Genomic DNA, 17,692 nt, shown 5'->3' with positions numbered 1-17,692 from the left:
AACATGTTGGATCGATGGATTGTGATGTCTGAGGACAAACGAAAGAGGAGATGCAATAAGACAGAAGACGCGTGCAATGAAGATTTCGGATTTGGTCGTATCCTTTTCATTTGTCTCAGCCATTAATTCCTAGACCCTATCTTCCCTTCTTCATCCATCTTTTTCGTTTTTAAAAAACTCTAATATCATTACGTAAACTTATAGTGTTTTGTATGTAGATAACTATTAACTATGGCCAGCTTATAATACAACTGGGGATAAATAAACATTTTGGAGATCGAAATACTTGGCTATATAATAAAGTAAATAATGACAGTATAAATTACTTAAGTTAATATTTCAATCTAAAATTTATTTTCTGAATTAATATTCTCTTGTTAAGCCAAAACTAAAAAAAGAAAGAAAATTGATAGCGTCCAAAACATTAATAATGCTTGAATGAGACTGTCCAAACACATTCTTCTAAATTTCACGAAAAATATCTTACCTTGATATTAAGAAAAAGTAATGATTCCAACTGTATTAATTTATATTAAGGTTATTGTATACCAAAAAAAAAAAATACACTTGTTGACAAAAAAAATGCCTATTTGTGGTCCATTTTATCCAATTAAGCATCTGTGTAACGTGTATTGTTGTTATTTCTTATTAAATAAATAATTATGTTGTTGATAAATTTTTTTGTTATATACATGTGTGTGAGAGAGAGAAAGAAGAAGAATCTCAACTAAGATTATCAAGTTGAGACATTTTTCATATCTCTTTTTCTTCTTGTTAATGGTTGCTCTCTCCTAAGAACCAAAATCTTGAAAAATAAGCTTCACAAGGGGGCATATCTCTTCTCATCCTCATCCTTAATTGATCAATTTCAATGAACTTGTTCATCTACGATTTACATATGCATGGATCTATATCTATGTTGGTTTTGAGAGGCTGAAGCTGCCAGCATGATCTGTTAATTACTACATACGGCACACACACCACTTTATACATGTATACAAGTATTCACTCACACTTGCTAAATTTCCACACCTCAAAGTTTTTTTTTCTTTTCAAGTTCCTTTTCTACAACTGAAAAAGCGTTTTTTCCCCACCAATTTCCATAATTAATGATCATTAGTTCTTTTGACTACTTGTAATATGAATTTATGGATTCATGCATGTTTGTGTACATAATTTACAACTTTACATGCATGCATTTCGTGTGTGGTAAAATACACCAGTTTGAACACGTTCATTATATATTCGGTTTTCATTAGTATACAGATGTATGTGCGTGTGCGTGTGTGTGTATATAGATAGTAGTACTAGGTCATCCTGCAGCTTCAGTCACTAAATCACCAACAATTTAGCCAGAAACGATGAACTTGCCTTCATGAGAAGTCAATCCGGCCGTGTTTAACTTTTACGATCTCCTCTATCATCGAAGGTAAAAAAAATACACCTACTTGTCTTGTTCTTGTACTTGCTAGTAAATCCAATAATGTGTTGTTTTCATAGTATCACATCTTCATTCTCCGAATTATGCGCATTTATGTTTTTAGTTACTGTGTATATGAAATACATGTCCACAAGTCCATGTTCGTTGGTAGGAACGCGTTTACATGTGCCTATGTGTTTCTTTCCCTTGACCTATACGAAGATGTATAATTAAATAAACATAATATATTAGTTTATTTATTCAACAATATCATCTTCTTCGAGATCATTTTTGTTTTAGTTATGTATAGATTTTAATTAATCATATGTTGTTAAATTGGCTAATTTAGTGCTTAGTACACATCAGTCTATCTTAAGACAATTGATAGATGTTCTCTACATAGTATAAGTTTTTAATATGGAATTTTATGATTTTATATATTGTGCTTGCTGTGCAATGAGAGATTGCGTTCGGTTTTATAATCTCTTCCATTCAATGACTTAGAAACATGCATTATCCTTCATATTCTATATACATCTTAAGATCAATCTTGCATACTATTACCTTTTTGCAGACTCATGTTCTTTGTAATATAGGTTGTGCCGACCGACATTGAGATTTCTATATTGATAAGCAATTCTAGTTTGTTTCGAAGATCTTTTATTTGAAGGACGCGTGATATGGATTGTACTAATTAAGATCATGAAGATTATTCTTCCTCATACTTTCAAATTTAAAATTGTAATTTAGTTCATAGCTGGTTTCTGATGTCTTTAGATCATTTGTTACGATTAGGGGTTTGTACAAACAAACATTACTAGTTTCCATAGACAAGTACCATAAATTTTTTTCCAAAAGTGGTAATATATACAATGTGTTTGAGATTAAAAATATAAAGATTTTTGGAATTTGTAGATACTAGGGTTGCAAGGATGATAATGATATCACAATTCATATTAGTAAATGATAGGATCCTTAATCACCTTATTAATATATATATCAATATATTGATGTATCAAAAAAAATCCGATTTTGAAACAATTGTGCATGGACCTATAAGATGTTTGAGAGTTGATATCTAGCTAACATCATGACAAGACTAGTAATTTATAGAAAAATGACTAGCAAAAACAAAAAATGCATATTTATATAATGAAAACATAAGAGACTAATTACAGCGTGATCACTCGCTCATCCAGTAAAAAACATAGTTGGTCACATCCATAACCACTTCTTATTGAAGAAGCAACCTTGGCAAAAGACTACAAAAGTCACAAAACTTTTCTATAACTACCACATGTGATTTGACTTAAAAAACCAAGAAATATTACAAAGAAAAAAAGAGTGATAATGTTTATAATCTCTCGTTCTTAAATTACTTTTGAATTCGTGTAGTTTGCTGTGTGATGTAATACTAAGTGGGCTTCATAACTGAAAAGCCCAAGCCCAAACTCTAAACTAATGATAACAATACAACAACGCGAAGCGACTCATCAAAGAAGATCATGTGAGTGAGAGAGATCGAGAGGACTGTGAATAAGCCAAGGAATGTCACTTATAAAGGTCTCACTGACTTGGTAACTGAGTAAGGGACTTCTTCAGCTTTTCAAAGTTGTTAGCTTGTGTATGTATAGATTGAGAGGACTATGTTCATTTTTGATTTTGTTTTAAGCGTTCAAAGTGTTAGTATTTTACTGAATTTGCAGTACTGATAAAGCAAGCGAGGCTGCTATTTTGGAAGTAGTGAAAAAGAGTTTTAGTGATCATCTTATTCTTGGTGAAGAAGGAGGTATTATCGGCGATTCGTCCTCTGATTACCTGATGATGCATGGAGTACTAACATGGAATTGTTCAAAGAGTTCACTGGTGTGAGTCGGGGAGTGCGGAGACTCGGTGCTGCAGCAGTTGACATGTGTCACGTGGCACTTGGGATTGCAGATTCATACTGGGAGTACCGTTTAAAGCCATGGGATATGGCAGCTGGTGTTCTTGTAATCTTCCTTCTTGTTGTTTTCTTTCTTACCAAACTACATATGTTGTAGAGCTTAATCCATATCTGAATATGGACACAGATAGTTGAGGAAGCTGGAGGAGCTGTGACTCGAATGGACGGAGGGAAGTTTTCTGTGTTTGATAGATCTGTTTTGGTGTCCAATGGCATTCTTCACTCTAAGGTTAGTGAAAGGTTTGATGAACTGTTAATACTTTTGTTATTGCTTTCAATCTGTTATGCTTAGAGATAGGGTCTGAACATATTTCTTGTTTAATCGTTGTAGCTTCTGGAGAGAATCGCACCCGCAACTGAGAGTTTGAAGTCGAAAGGAATCGATTTCTCGCTGTGGTTTAAGCCAGAAGATTATCACACAGAACATTAAGACTTGTTCAAGAAAGTGTATCTTTTTGCTACAAGGCTTTTCTTCATTTATTACATAATTATGATCTAAGGTGTAAAGCTCGTTTATTAGAACTAAATCTTCGAAATTTGAGGTATAACATTCGTGTTCAGACTATACAGTCAACAATGATCATATTCTCTTAAACAGAACGGTCTTCCATCTTCCAGTCCAAACCTCATATAGAACGGTCTTCATGGATCAACAGAACGGTGAACGAAAGGCTTCATGGATCAACAGAACGGTCTTCCATCTTCCAGTCCAAACCTCATATAGACCAAACTGAAGCTTAGTATCTTAGTTAGTAGACTGAACCGGAAGGTACCTTGGTTCTTTAGGGATAACCCAATATCTCGAGTCACCTCAGAATGAATCGGAAGGTACCGTGGTTCTCTACGGATAACCCAATATCTCGAGTCACCTCCCCCAAACAAAGTTAAGACCACTCGGTTATAAAACCCATGCTTTTCTATTGCTCTGCACAATTTAAACAAGAAATTTACAAAATCAAGACACATTTTTAATCAGAGTTTTGGTCATTTCTTCTTTTAAAGGATGTCGCAACATGAGTTATAGAAAAAAAAAATCAAGAGCTATTAAAGGATGTTACAACATGAGTTAATTCATAAATATAATTTACACAAAATTTAAGTACTTCTAAGACTCTCTCTTTATATATATACTAGGAGATATCCCGTGCTTAAACCACACGGGTCAACATTTAAAAAAAAAATTATAATATTATAATAAAAGTTATAATAATAAAATTTATTTTTATATTTTGTTTGGGATAATGTTTATTTTTAATTATTCTGTAAATCTATTAGTCTATTTGAATACTAATTATTTTAGAATATTATAGTATTTTATTTTTGACATATTATTACAGTTTTATATTGTTTGTTTATTTTATTTGCATCATTATTTTGTGAAATATAAAATAGTAATGTTAATATTATAATTGTGAGCAAATAATAATTATTAATTTATCATCTATTTAAATTTAGTTTTAACAGCCGGCCAATGTAGAAATTAAAACACACATTTTTCATAGATTGGATAATATATCTTCGTTTTTAAAAATTTCAAATCACACCATATGCAGAAAAAATTCTGCATTTTATTAATCATAAGTATTATATGAAAATTCCAAACAATTTGTAAATAAAATAAAAGAAAGATGATAGGAGAATCATAATTTGAAATCTTAACAAAATCTTCGAATTTAGTTATTAAAAATAATTATATTGTATACTTGGATATAAAATCTTAGTTTTTAAAATTCTAATTGGTTTATATTTTTTTTAAATATTTACCAATTTCGTCCATAATTAATAGAGAGAGAAAATATATATATATATATATATATATATATATTTTTTTTTAGATTTTTTAATATTTGATCCGTGAGTGTTTTTTTTAGTTTTTAATTAATTATATTTATTTAAATTAATTAATTAAGCTTAATTAAATTTTTCTAATGGCAATTGAATGTAATTTTTTACACATTGAAGGTTAGTTTCGTATTTGTACTTCTCAATTAATATAGTAGGATATATATATATATATATATAGTCACAAAATAGCTATGATCTACGGGTTAACAAAAGTAACGACTTTATTCCTAGTTCAATTTTATTTATTTCAAATAACTAATAGTACTTAGAATTGTGATAATTAGAAACAAAAATCTCAATAATATTATTTGTAATTATATAATTTATATTAGTATTGACACCTATATAAAAAAACTTTTATTTTCCCATACTATAGTATTTGTTTGTATATATTTTACTTTTTTTACCATGTTATCTTTCTTAGTATTCATCTCATTTTGGTGCTGGTGTTGCTGATTTTGTGTCTCTGTTCTTAGATATCCCTAAGCAACTCCAACTGTTGAATCAAAAACTTGCTTGTATCCCTAAATCAACTAGGAATAGGTTTCTGGTAGGAGATGATCACATGACGAGAGATAGTATCAAGTTTTCGTGGATAATGGATAATGGCATCAAACTTCCACTAGGGAATCAAGTAGGAGGTATCAGTACAAAAATTAATTTGCTTGACATCAGTTATTTTTTTAAGTTAGCTCGGGTTAAAAAGTGACACTATAATTACATGATTTAAAAAAAAATATTGCTAAAATTAGTGAAACCAAGAATTCAAAAAAAAAAGCTGAATTAACTTTTAAGTTTGGATGCTTGATAAATCAAAGTCTCCTACTCCTTCGTAATTGAAAACAATATAAATCATATTTATAGTGATGTTGAGTCATATTTCAATATATTTAGCTGATGTGGGACTCGACATACACTTTTCTATATCTTTTAATATATAATCAAATTAAATTTGTTTACATATATAAAATTTCAATTTTTAATTATTTCCATCTATACTAATCATAATTAATTACTTTCATTTCGTTAAAGAAATATTGCAAAATCTAAACTAAATGATTATTTGTTTTTATTTAATTGTATTAAATTGATTTGTTTTTTCCATAAATATCTCACAATATAAAAGCAAATCAAATATGTTTACATATATATAATTTCAATTTTAATTCTTTGATTATTATGGAAGCAAACTTTAAACAACTTCCAAAGATATTGAGTAATTATCGGTTCTATTTATATGACATGTAGAATTAAATTTTGATTTACTTATATATCAAACGAAATTGATTAAATTCATTTTTTTAAAATTCATTTTGGATAGGCATTTATAACTGATCCATTTATCACATTTATAATTGTTTGGCTCCACAGTTTATCATTAATTATTTCTGTTTGGATTCAAGGATTATACATATCCTTATTCATATTTGAGTAGCATTTCATTGTAATAATCTCAAACTCTATGTCTACTTATTAAAAATGCTTCCTTTTTAATAGTATAGATAGATAGATTAAAGATAAGTGGTTTGTTTCTTTCTAGTTTATGTGTAAATTTTAGTAAAATCATTTTTTTTTTTGAACTTAGCAAGTAATTTTTTAATTATTGAACGATAATTTTGAATTAGATCACTAAAGTCTCAAAAATTCAAATGTGTAGTTTTTAGTATTGCTTCGATTTAATCCTGAAAATATGCCATGTGTAAATTAATATGATAGGCTTTTGATAAATTACTTCAATACATATAAGAAAAAATTAAAGGCGTTGTCTAATATTTAGGAGAGTCAAATAATTTCTGTATATCATTGTTATTTTAAAATGAAGGAAATTAGGCAACACAAACAATGAATCGTAAACTTAGTATACTATTACAATATCAACTCAAATTAATAAGAAGATGGTTAGAGACACTATATGTATGAGAAACAATGAATAATGCATTTTTAAAAAACTACAATTATCAACCTTTTTCTACAATCAGTTATAGAGGCAATCGGAAAATTCTCAATCGAGTTAATGATCACCAAAATTCTTAAAACACATTATCCAACATTCAAATATATCTTTTTTCCTTATTCCATAAAAAATAATTTTATATGTTATGTAATGCTTTTTCTATAGCAATAATAATAAAATTAAAAAAATAGTGAATGAAAATATAAATAATTATATGAAATATTTCTGATTTATAGTTTTGGAAAAATGTCAATACACAAGAGTTGCGCATACATAATTGTGTGGCGGTGAGATAATTGAAGGTAACACTTGTAGATAATTCAAGGTTCCTATTTATCATTCAATGAGAGAAGTTTTTTATTTATTACATAGTTTATATTCATCTAGTTAATAGTCACATGAATTTTGGAAAACACCATAGGATGAGATTAAATTTTGAAAATTACCACTTTTTTAATCTATATCTTTGTAGTTATCTTTTCTATGACTTGATATGGCTTGAATGATGATCCTCTTCACTTTCTCCTTATAAAATGTTTTAGTAATGTTGACAAAAAAAAACAAATGCTTTTGTAAATTTTTTTTTGCCTTTTTTCAAAATAATATCAGTATCTTGTTTTTTTATTATTTTTTCTGAGGTTATTAAATCCACAAAAGTTGTTAGTATCATTTTTAACTGTTCCTGAGGAGAATCCCCTTGCTGTCAATGAGGAGGATAACAACGTACTCTACAACAACGTGAGGAGAATCCCAATGAGGAGGATAACAACGACCTCTACAACAACGTGCAGAACCAAGAGGAGAATCCCCTTTCTGTCCATGAGGAAGATAACAACGCTGAGTTCTACAACAACGTGCATAACCAAGAGGAGAACCTCCTTGCTGTCAAGATGAGAATCCCCTTGCTGTCAATGAGGAAGATAACAACGCTGAGTTCTACAACAACGTGCAGAACCAAGAGTAGGTAAAATTAAATTTTTCATTCATTCACTCTTATTGATGTTTTTGATTGATGATTCTGACTATTTTTTTTTTCTTTCAAATGTAGGTTAACGTTGTGTAAGCTTAGAAGAGAAAAGAAATAGTTTATGTAACGAGTAAGGATTGAGAGTAAATTGGTGTATGAAGTGTAGAGTTTAGATCGGAAGAGAATAGTGTAGTGTAGAAGAAGAATTCTTACTTATACTTTATTTGGATCCTAGGTAAAAACTAAATATAGACAATTACAAATAGAATATTCTATACACATAGTGAAAGTGACATCTCCTCTTAAGGGGGTGTTATTGGATTAAGGTTTTTAATGGATTTGAATTAACATGTGACAATAGTGGATTTTAAAATCCAATGTATTTGTGTGGATTTTATATGCATATAACGATGGATTTAAATGTTATTACTCATGTATTTTTGGTGATTGTTATAGATTTTTTTTTTAAAGTTAAATATTAATGAGTTCAAAAAGGATCCAACTCTATCTCAATGAGTTCACTAATCTCAAAGTGCTCATCCAGTTTCCTTCGTATTTCCTCTGGTACTAGCACCAAGAGACGACGTAACTTGTCATCTAAGTGGTCCTCGTCTTCTAAATTCAAGAATACAAAGGGTGGAGGAGTTTAGTGCGGATGAGTTGGTGAACAGAAGAGACCATCGTCGTTCAAGACCTAAGAGCGTTGATGGAGGAACATGATTACTCAGAGATAAGCTCTGCTCAGCATATTCCGCTGGTGAATTCTTTCTTTTTTTTTTCTTTTGAGAAATTTAAATATGAGCGTTGTTGGCCTACCACGTTAACGAATCATCACGAGACACGCCGGCAAAAATTCTGAATTTATAGTTAACAAAAAAAACTTATTCCAATAACGCAATTATGTCTTCATCATACAACAGTTTTGTTTTTGATCATACACATCGAGAGACAAAGGACTCTTAAGAAGCTTTCAAAGTGGCTATTACTGTGTATCCAGTGCAAGATCGCGCCATGTTTCTGCATCTTCTTGTTGAGTTTTCTGATCTGAAGCAATTGCAATGGGATGGATTACACTAGTCAAGCAGCTGTACGGATCATAAAGCTCAAACTAATGTTATCTTCCCCCAAAAATCTTATGATCGCCGCAGTAACTCAAAGGTCTCAATCTTTTATAATCCTCCTGACCTGTTTACAACAAAACACAAAGTTTCAGAACCAAAGCCATAGCTGCTACTACTGTTACTACTATGTAAGCAGATCCCCAATATTTGACAGTACCTGCGATATCCCACAATCCTAGTTAACAATCACATTAGTGATTAGCGCTTAAGTTATCGGAAAACAGTGGGTACATAATCCTGTTCCAAAGAAAGTCACAAGATTCAGTGAGATACAAGCTTCACAAAGTGGCATTATGAGATCTTAACATGGGGGTTTAATATCTTGGATCAGATATGCATCAGTAGTGTAAGCTAACAGTTTAAAGAAACGCCTATGTTTCAAAGACAATAGAGATATGTGGAATCAAATGGCTAAGTGAAGCAAAAGCAGAACAGCTAGCACTTGAGGCAATGGAAGATCTGAAACAATAATACCACAAAAATCTTCGATGAAGTTCTACACCAAAACCAAATTATATTAACAACCACCGAGGCTTTTATAGGTCTTGGTGTGAACGATGAGTTCCATGTATTTGATAACGGAGAATCAAAAGTTAATCCTGATTCCTGACAAATAAACATAATCCCTCGCCATTACATGGGAATCAAAAGTTAATAACTCTAAAGCCCTAAGCCCTAACAGAGATGAAGTTGCAGATCATGCCTATAAACCTAGGAGAAATTAAGGTTTACCTTGAGCTTCTAGCCAAACAAGACAGTCGATTACATAGAAGAATACATGAAAGACGATTCCTTCTCACTGGATGAGTAAAAGAAACAAAGAGAAGATAGTGAAATCCGATCGAGAAAACAAAACCAAATCCAGAGATTTTCAATCAGAAACATGAGAAGTGAAGGAACAAAGGGAATCACGCTCTCAAATTCCAAATCAAACACGAGTATGTTGAAGACTGTAGAGAGAGGGAGAGAAAGAAAGAGAATAAGAAATCCTTGACAATTGTGTGGTATTGTGTTTGTTCATATTTTAGAATTAAAGTACGTTCAAATCCAAATTAACACAAAATCCAATGGATATTGAATAATGCTAAATTTTAATGGATTTTTTAAAATACACGATTGAATAACACCGGATTTCTAAATCTATCAAATTCTTTTAAAAACCACAATCTAATAACATCCAAGTTAAACTTGTGATCTTTTGTTTGACTTAAGCTCCCACTTGTCCATAACTCGCCAACGGCTCTTCGGAGAAGGATCTAGATGTTCCATGACCGTTGGAGGCTTCTCTTCATGGATTGGACTCGTAGACATTCTAAATGGTACGGACGGCCCATCTTGATCATTTTACGGACGTACGAACATGGGGTGTGAGTTCTTATACATTGGAGGTGAAGAGGAGGAGAATCCCCTTGCTCTCAATGAGGATAACAACGCTGATAAAATGTGCAGAACCATATGCAGAACAATGTTTTTCCATATTTATGTTTATTGTAGACTTGTGTTTGATTATCCTATTTTTTCCAACCATTAGGTTGATGTTCTTCTCCTCTGTATCTCCTTTTGAGATTAAACGAATGGTAACAATTATGTTTGCTAAAAAAAAATGATCTATGACCGACCAATCAAAATTGAGAAATTAGAAGAAATTAATTTGACATAATTAATGAAATAATAGAAAATTATAAGCAAGGTAATGTATGAATCTCAAATAATTCAAAGATGAATATATAAATTAAATAAAACAATCTAAAACTTCTACAATAAATTTATAGTATTAGAAAAATAATATGCATAATATTAATCTTCCATTTTTTTGGGTCAACATGTAACACCCGTAAACAAAAAAACTGCGTTTTGGGGGTGGGTGTTGATCGACATCAAGGGTGGTGTCGGTCGACACAAATACTTTTTGGTTTGACCAGATTGATTTGTTGATCGATTTGGTTTGGTTTGGTTTAAAAAAAACCATTGAACCGAGATATTAAAGTGAGAAAACGACGTAAGTCGTGTTTTGTTTTGTCTCACGTCGTTTTTGAGAAAACAAAGAGAGAAAAAGTGTTCTTTAGCTTTTGGGAAGAGATTGGTGAGATTCTTGGCGGTTCTTGAGAGATCCAAGACTAGGAAGGAGATAGAAGCTTGCTAGGAGGGTTAGATTCGTTGTTGTTGGTCAGAATCTTCCTGCAAAAAGGTGAGTGCATGACCATGGTTGATCTAAGCCTGTGATTCCTTGTTCTTGCTTGTTTGTTGCTATTTTCGTGTATTTTTCTTGCTGGTATTGATTGCTACAGGTTCTTACGGACGTATATGGCTTGGGTTTTGAGTATTGGGCGTTTTGGTAGAGTTTGAGAGCAAGATTTGACTCTCGGCTTTTTGCGGATTGCAGTTGCAGAGGTAGTGTCGATCGACACCAGTGAAGCGGCATCGATCGACACTCTGGGGTAGTCTCGGTCGACACCAAGAGCCAGTGTCGGTCGACACCAAGAGCCAGTGTCGGTCGACACTTGGCTGGTGTCGGTCGACACCTCCCTTCCAGCGAGATGATGTTTGTCTTCCTGGTTTGTATGCTTTGTTTGTTGATTGTTAGGAACATTGGTATCACAGTTGCTTGTGTGTATAGCCCAGTAGATGGGAGAATTGCTTCACTAAGTGTTTATCAAATACTCATGCATCTCAATTTTATTTGTGGTGCAGGTAAAGGCAAAGTGTTATCGTGGAATCAAGGCAATGAAGAGGGGGATGTTCTAGGGACTCGATTGGTTGTTGTCTGGCATTGCTAGGTTGCTAGAATTGGGTTATTAGAACATTGCTAGGTTGCTGGTTTTATGTTTTCCTGTTGTTTGGTTATTGAATATTGTTTATGGTTTAATATTGGTTATTGGATTATTGGTTATTTATTGGTATTGTTATCGGCTGTTTTATGTGTTTGTGGTTAGGTGGCTAGTGGGTATTGGACCACTAGTTGTAGAGTATTTACTATTATTATTTATTATTTATATAAAAAAACGGGTCGGTCGTTTTAGTTTGGTATCAGAACCCTTACGGTTCTAGGTTTGGGTTCACTAGGTTTCTGTTGTTGATGTTGGGATTGCATGCTTTGATTGATTATGTGAGTTAGTCAATTGTGTGTGGCATGGAGTCCTAGAACATCCTCTTCGAGCCTACAGTGTGATTCCACGGTGAGTTTTGGTTTTTGTGTTTTTATATTATGTTAAGATTGCTTGTTAGCCTCTGTTCTTGGAAGTGCACTGGCTAAAGGTGTTGAGTTGTTGGTCGTGGACGGGGACATGTTCGTGGTCATGGTCGGACGGGTCCCGAGGCCAGCGAGTGTGTGGTCCAGATTTCTACGGGGAGGTACGTTAGAGGGTCGCAAGCGTATCAAGAGGGACCAGAGGGGGTTAGCCGATGAGCGTGTCGGGGGTGCTGGGAACCCAGGTGTGGGGTTGCAGCAGGTGGAGCCCAGGGTCGAGATGATCGCTTGGCGGATTTGTTGGCGTACTGTTGGAGCGGTTACCGAGAGGGGTACCAGTGCAGGTTCCAGTTGTACCGCATGTGGCGGGGTGCAGCCAAGGGCTGCGGATGTTGAGGACTTTCCATCCTATGTTAGGAGGATGGAGTAGTGGTAGATGACCAGTGCAAGATTCTTCGCGAAAGGTATCGAACATAGAGAGGCGGATAGATGGACATATGTAGTTGAAGCAGATATTTCTCTGTTTGGTGGGTAATCCTGTTGGATATTAGAAGTTGAGTGGGCAGGTGTAACATTGTAACGTTATATTCGTACCACGAGAAGTATCTTTGGTCGAAAGATGTTTATAGTCTTTAAGGATTGTTGCTCCTGAGGGGATGGTGGTTTTCTCATAATACTGATAGCTCGAGGGACCAGGGATTCCGAGAGTGGCAGAGGGGATGATGTTTCCCTGAGGGGATGAGTAGTTCTCCTGATACCGAGATCTTAAGGATGGTGATCCAAGAGTGATATGGTATAACCCGAAGACGCTGGTCTGAGAGTAAGGTCGATATGGCCCAAGGGTTACAACCTAAGGGTGAAAGAGTTTGGAGCAAGCAATGCCTATGACGTGAGTATAAACATAATGACTGAATGTAGACCTCGAGAGAGTGATGGTGGTTTAATCTCAGGGAGATTACTACTTTTTGACAAATGAAAAATACAATATTACAAAAAGTGTTAGCCACCTAGCCATATCACTCTGTTTGGCTTACCTTACAATTTTTTTTTCGTTTGGTTCAAAACCTAGTGTAATCCTTTTCATACCAAAACTTGATAATCACGCAAACTCATAAAGATGACAATGTAAAGGCCGATGCTTCTTGGGCCTTAATTAGGTTAGTGCCAATCTCTAAATAAGTTCAAGTCACCATTCCTCTCCTAATTAGATATACAGTAAAACCTCTATAAATTAATACTCTATAAATTAATAAACACTATAAATTAATAAATTTTAATAGTCCCAAATCGGGACAGTGTAAAAAATAACAAAAATTGATAAGATAATAAGATAATAATTTTTTTGAAATCCCCATATAAAATATGGTCCCAATAATATCATAAATTAATAATCATGTAAATTTACATATATATATATATATGTTGATATAATAAAATATGTTTCTCTTAAACCTCATATCTATAAAATAATAGTTATACTGTATTTTCAAACTATACTGATATAAAATATTCTATAACATTTCATAAAACAGCTAAAATATTTTAAAGTTTTCAATTTCTACATATGCATCATTTACATTTTGATAGTTTGATAGACTATTAAAATACAATAATTGATAATTTTATTCATAAATATGAATATTTATGTCATGTGTACAAGTGAATTTTTCTATAATATTTGTAATTTCTTTTCTATAATAATATTTAATTATTTGAAATTCAATTCCAATACCATAAATTTACAATATTCTTTAATTTATAATATTTGTAATTTATTTTTAAAAATTTTCTATAATATTTGTAATTTCATAATCTTATTTTGCAAAGATTGTCTCAATTCATAATTTTAAAAAATTAAACAATTAAACATATACCTATAAATTAATAATTATTAATTTACGCTATAAAATAATAATTATTAATTTATAGATAAAATAATAATTATTAATTTATAGATAAATTAATATCACTATAAATTAATAAAATATCTTGGTCCCAACATTATTAATTTATAGAGGTTTTACTGTTTAAATATCATCTAATTAGGTCGAACTTTTATTAATAAAACTAATCCAAAACTATACGTATCTCTTGTTCGATCGATCATGGTTAGTGGAAAAACTTTTGATCCCATTCCTAATGATCTCATCATCGAGATATTCTCGAGATTGACTACAAAATCAATCTGTAGGTGCCGCTGCGTGTCGAAGCTGTGGAAATCCTCCGCTCCAAGCAGGTCAGGATTTCACCGTCATGATTTCACCGAGTTGTTTCTAACCAGGTCCTCGGCTTGTCTACTCTTTTTCGGCTGAGAGTAAAGTTGTCAAGGTCAAAGACAATCTTTCTGTTGTTGGGGTGACTGCTTCAGGTGAAATTGTTTTGTCAACGAATTATGCATTTAATCCATTTTATGTTTTCTACTTCAATCCCGAAAGGAACACTCTCCAGAGTTTTGAAATCCAAGGCGTTGGAGCTAATTGTCATTCAAGAGTTAATGTCTTTGTAGACGACTATGTAGAGAATCTTAGTTTTAATGATGCAATGCAACTCAAGTCAAACCCTTTACAACTAGGCGAAAATATAGTTCCCAAGAGGCCAGAACCACAACGACGTAGGTATACATCTGCTGACCTCTCCAATTCTTTTCAATCTGTGAAGAGCAAGGAGCCGAACAAATACGAAATATCAGCTAACCTGCTCTTACGCTCTGCTGGCTTAGCTATTTTATTTTTTTGTTTTTTATTGTTTGTTTTTCGTTTTGTTTAGCAGTATCATTCTGCTGGCTTTTAGTTAAATTTGTCACATATGGACACATAAGATCAAAAAACGCCTAATCAATAGTCTGATTATTCATTTGTTATGATTACAATATATTTCCACTGTGGTTTCCTCTTTGGCTCTAAATCTGTCTGATCCGAAATATTTTCTTCATTAACTGTGGATGGACAAATCAAAAAGCTGATTCTAAATAATGAAACAAAAGACAATATTCATGGAGTCTGAAATAGGACAAGCTTTTGATGTCCATAAAAGGTGATAATGTCTTCAGCTAATGCGGCAATCCTCCAAATAGAATCATAGAAATGTTTGTTTCAACTCTCAAAATTTTTAATTCTTATGTGAACTTATATTAATCTGAATCATTATTAGGTTAGAACGTGTTAGTATAAGCATATTGAATTTTATTTAACTCTGCATCTGATACAAAGTCTACGACTAAAAACAGGGGATCTCTCTTATGACAAGTGAAAAATACAATATTACAAAAAGCGTTAGCCACCAAGCCATATCACTCTGTTTGGCTTACCTTACAATTTTGCCTTGTTTTTTTTCTTTCTGGTTTTGACTTACATGCCCTAATTGTGTTACACGTTTACTTGGAAATCTGAAGCAAGTGAATGTTTTACCGACATTGTGTTTTCATAAAATCGACTAGCTCAAGATTTTTGATTTTTCTTTCAGGACTTAAGACCTTAATTAGCAGTATAACTTGGAGCTACAACAATATCATAGAACATTCTTGCTTCTCCAACTATTGGAAATTGGAATCTTGAACTCTCGGATCTAGAGATGAACGAAACAAACAGAAAACGTAATGCCCACGAACATTTATAACAAAACTTGGTTATAAGATTCCAAACGATTCACTATCTTGAGAGAAAACATATTCCAATAATCATCAATAATCAAAAATACCAACTTATTCTTATCTACTCTGTTTCTTAACAGAGAACAACTACAAGTCTACAACGTAGGCGTCCATAGCAGGACCACCATTCACAATTGTATCCTCTAAGCTAATTCCACTCTTTATCAAGAAGTGATACATACAAATTGACTACCACATCAAATATACCTAGAGAATAAAAGAGCGCCACAGTTTCGTGAAACCACAACAAGTTTGGAACTTGGAAGACACGTAATGGTACGTTTAGGTCAAATCGATTTGTTTTACTCAGTCTGAACTAAATGAACCGAATAAAACCGAATAACAAAGGTTACTGATTGGTTTATGACTATAAACCGAAACCGAACTGATGTTTGCCCTATGGGATGTTTTGTACTCTCTCTCCCCATCAGATAACCAAGTAAAACACAATGATCATGGAAAGAGGAGAAAATTCAGATTCCATCCCAACTGATGTCATTAATTATCGGAACTGATGTTTTCTTGCGTTACCACTGGTTTGATCTATTTTTCTAGCATGCAGATTTCAAAGGAGGAGGATGAGGATGCAGTGCCTGTCTTATGTAACCCTGTCACCCAAGAGTACGCCATCTTACCTTTCTTGATGAGGTACAAAACTTTTTTAGGCTATGATCCGGTTCAAGCAATTCAAGGAATTGTTCATTGCCTATCCATGGTGTTCTGATCGTCATGAAAATTCCAGTAGGAACTGAAAAAATGGGATGGAGGAAGATCCATTGTCCCTTTACCCATTATCCTACTTCTCAAGCTAAGGGAATATAATTGCATCAATGGGGTTTTGTATCACTTTGCTGTCAAAATTGTTCAAACTTCCGATGGTGGTGATGAAAAGTGTGAGGATGTGATTGTTTGCTTTGATGTTAGGTCTGAGAAATTCAAATTTAATGATGTAAATTTCTTTCATGGTCGCGATCAAGTACATGACATTAATATATCGATTTTGAGAAACTATAAGGGTAATTTAGGTGTGAATCTAATAAGAAAAAAACTATTCTTTTATTATCTGAACAAACTATTACAATTGATAACAAGATCGGCCTTTAAACACAGCTAGATCATAACCGTCTCCTCAAAGTCACATAAGACTCTGTTTCACAACAAAACAACATAAAACCTTCTTTTCTTCCTTTACAAGTATATAAGCACTGAACAAGATGAGCTATTTACTCGCACGTGTTCCTTTCTTATCATTTCTTTTTATGTACACTTGATGAGGCTTATCAGAATCAGACATTTTATCGTGACCCTCGTAGAAGGTTTAACCTTGAGTTGTGTAAGTGGGTTCTAGAGGATGTAGACAAAACTGAATGGTCAAAATATGTCTACCCTACTATGATTTCATCGTTGGAGTGACTGCAACATGTGAAATTGTTTTTCTCTGAGAAGTGTACATCTAGACCGTTTTATGTTTTCTACTTCAACCCCGAAACAAATCCAAAGTGTTGAAATCCAAGGTTTGGAGGAGGGTAGTAGAGTTTTCGCTATGTAGAGGATCTTAATGCAAAGCAACTCAGGTCAAGCTCAGTACACCAAGGCCTAGATAT

The 17,692-nt window shown here is 32.8% G+C and overlaps 1 protein-coding gene across 1 annotated transcript; it reads left to right on the top strand.

Moving 5' to 3' along the window:
• The first annotated feature begins 689 nt into the window (after positions 1-689).
• On the top strand, positions 690-3,930 carry LOC104743669 (phosphatase IMPL1, chloroplastic-like). The gene is made up of 4 exons (XM_019236010.2): positions 690-3,005; positions 3,127-3,411; positions 3,493-3,594; positions 3,697-3,930. Exons 2-4 carry the CDS (start codon positions 3,262-3,264, stop codon positions 3,793-3,795), a joined length of 351 nt encoding a protein of 116 aa, XP_019091555.1. The 5' UTR covers positions 690-3,005; positions 3,127-3,261; the 3' UTR covers positions 3,796-3,930.
• The last annotated feature ends 13,762 nt before the right edge of the window (positions 3,931-17,692 follow it).

Source organism: Camelina sativa, chromosome 14, assembly GCF_030686135.1.
Source record: "Camelina sativa cultivar CO46 ecotype springtype chromosome 14, ASM3068613v1".
NCBI classification, from domain to species: domain Eukaryota; kingdom Viridiplantae; phylum Streptophyta; class Magnoliopsida; order Brassicales; family Brassicaceae; genus Camelina; species Camelina sativa.
This window is presented reverse-complemented; position numbering and strand designations above follow the sequence as displayed.

Bases quoted from the DNA above. Each gene is read 5' to 3' on its own strand.
- LOC104743669 (XM_019236010.2), top strand. From the start codon at position 3,262: ATGGAATTGTTCAAAGAGTTCACTGGTGTGAGTCGGGGAGTGCGGAGA. The intron at 3,412-3,492 runs GTAATCTTCCTT...ATATGGACACAG, and splicing joins ATATGGCAGCTGGTGTTCTT to ATAGTTGAGGAAGCTGGAGG. The intron at 3,595-3,696 runs GTTAGTGAAAGG...TAATCGTTGTAG, and splicing joins ATGGCATTCTTCACTCTAAG to CTTCTGGAGAGAATCGCACC.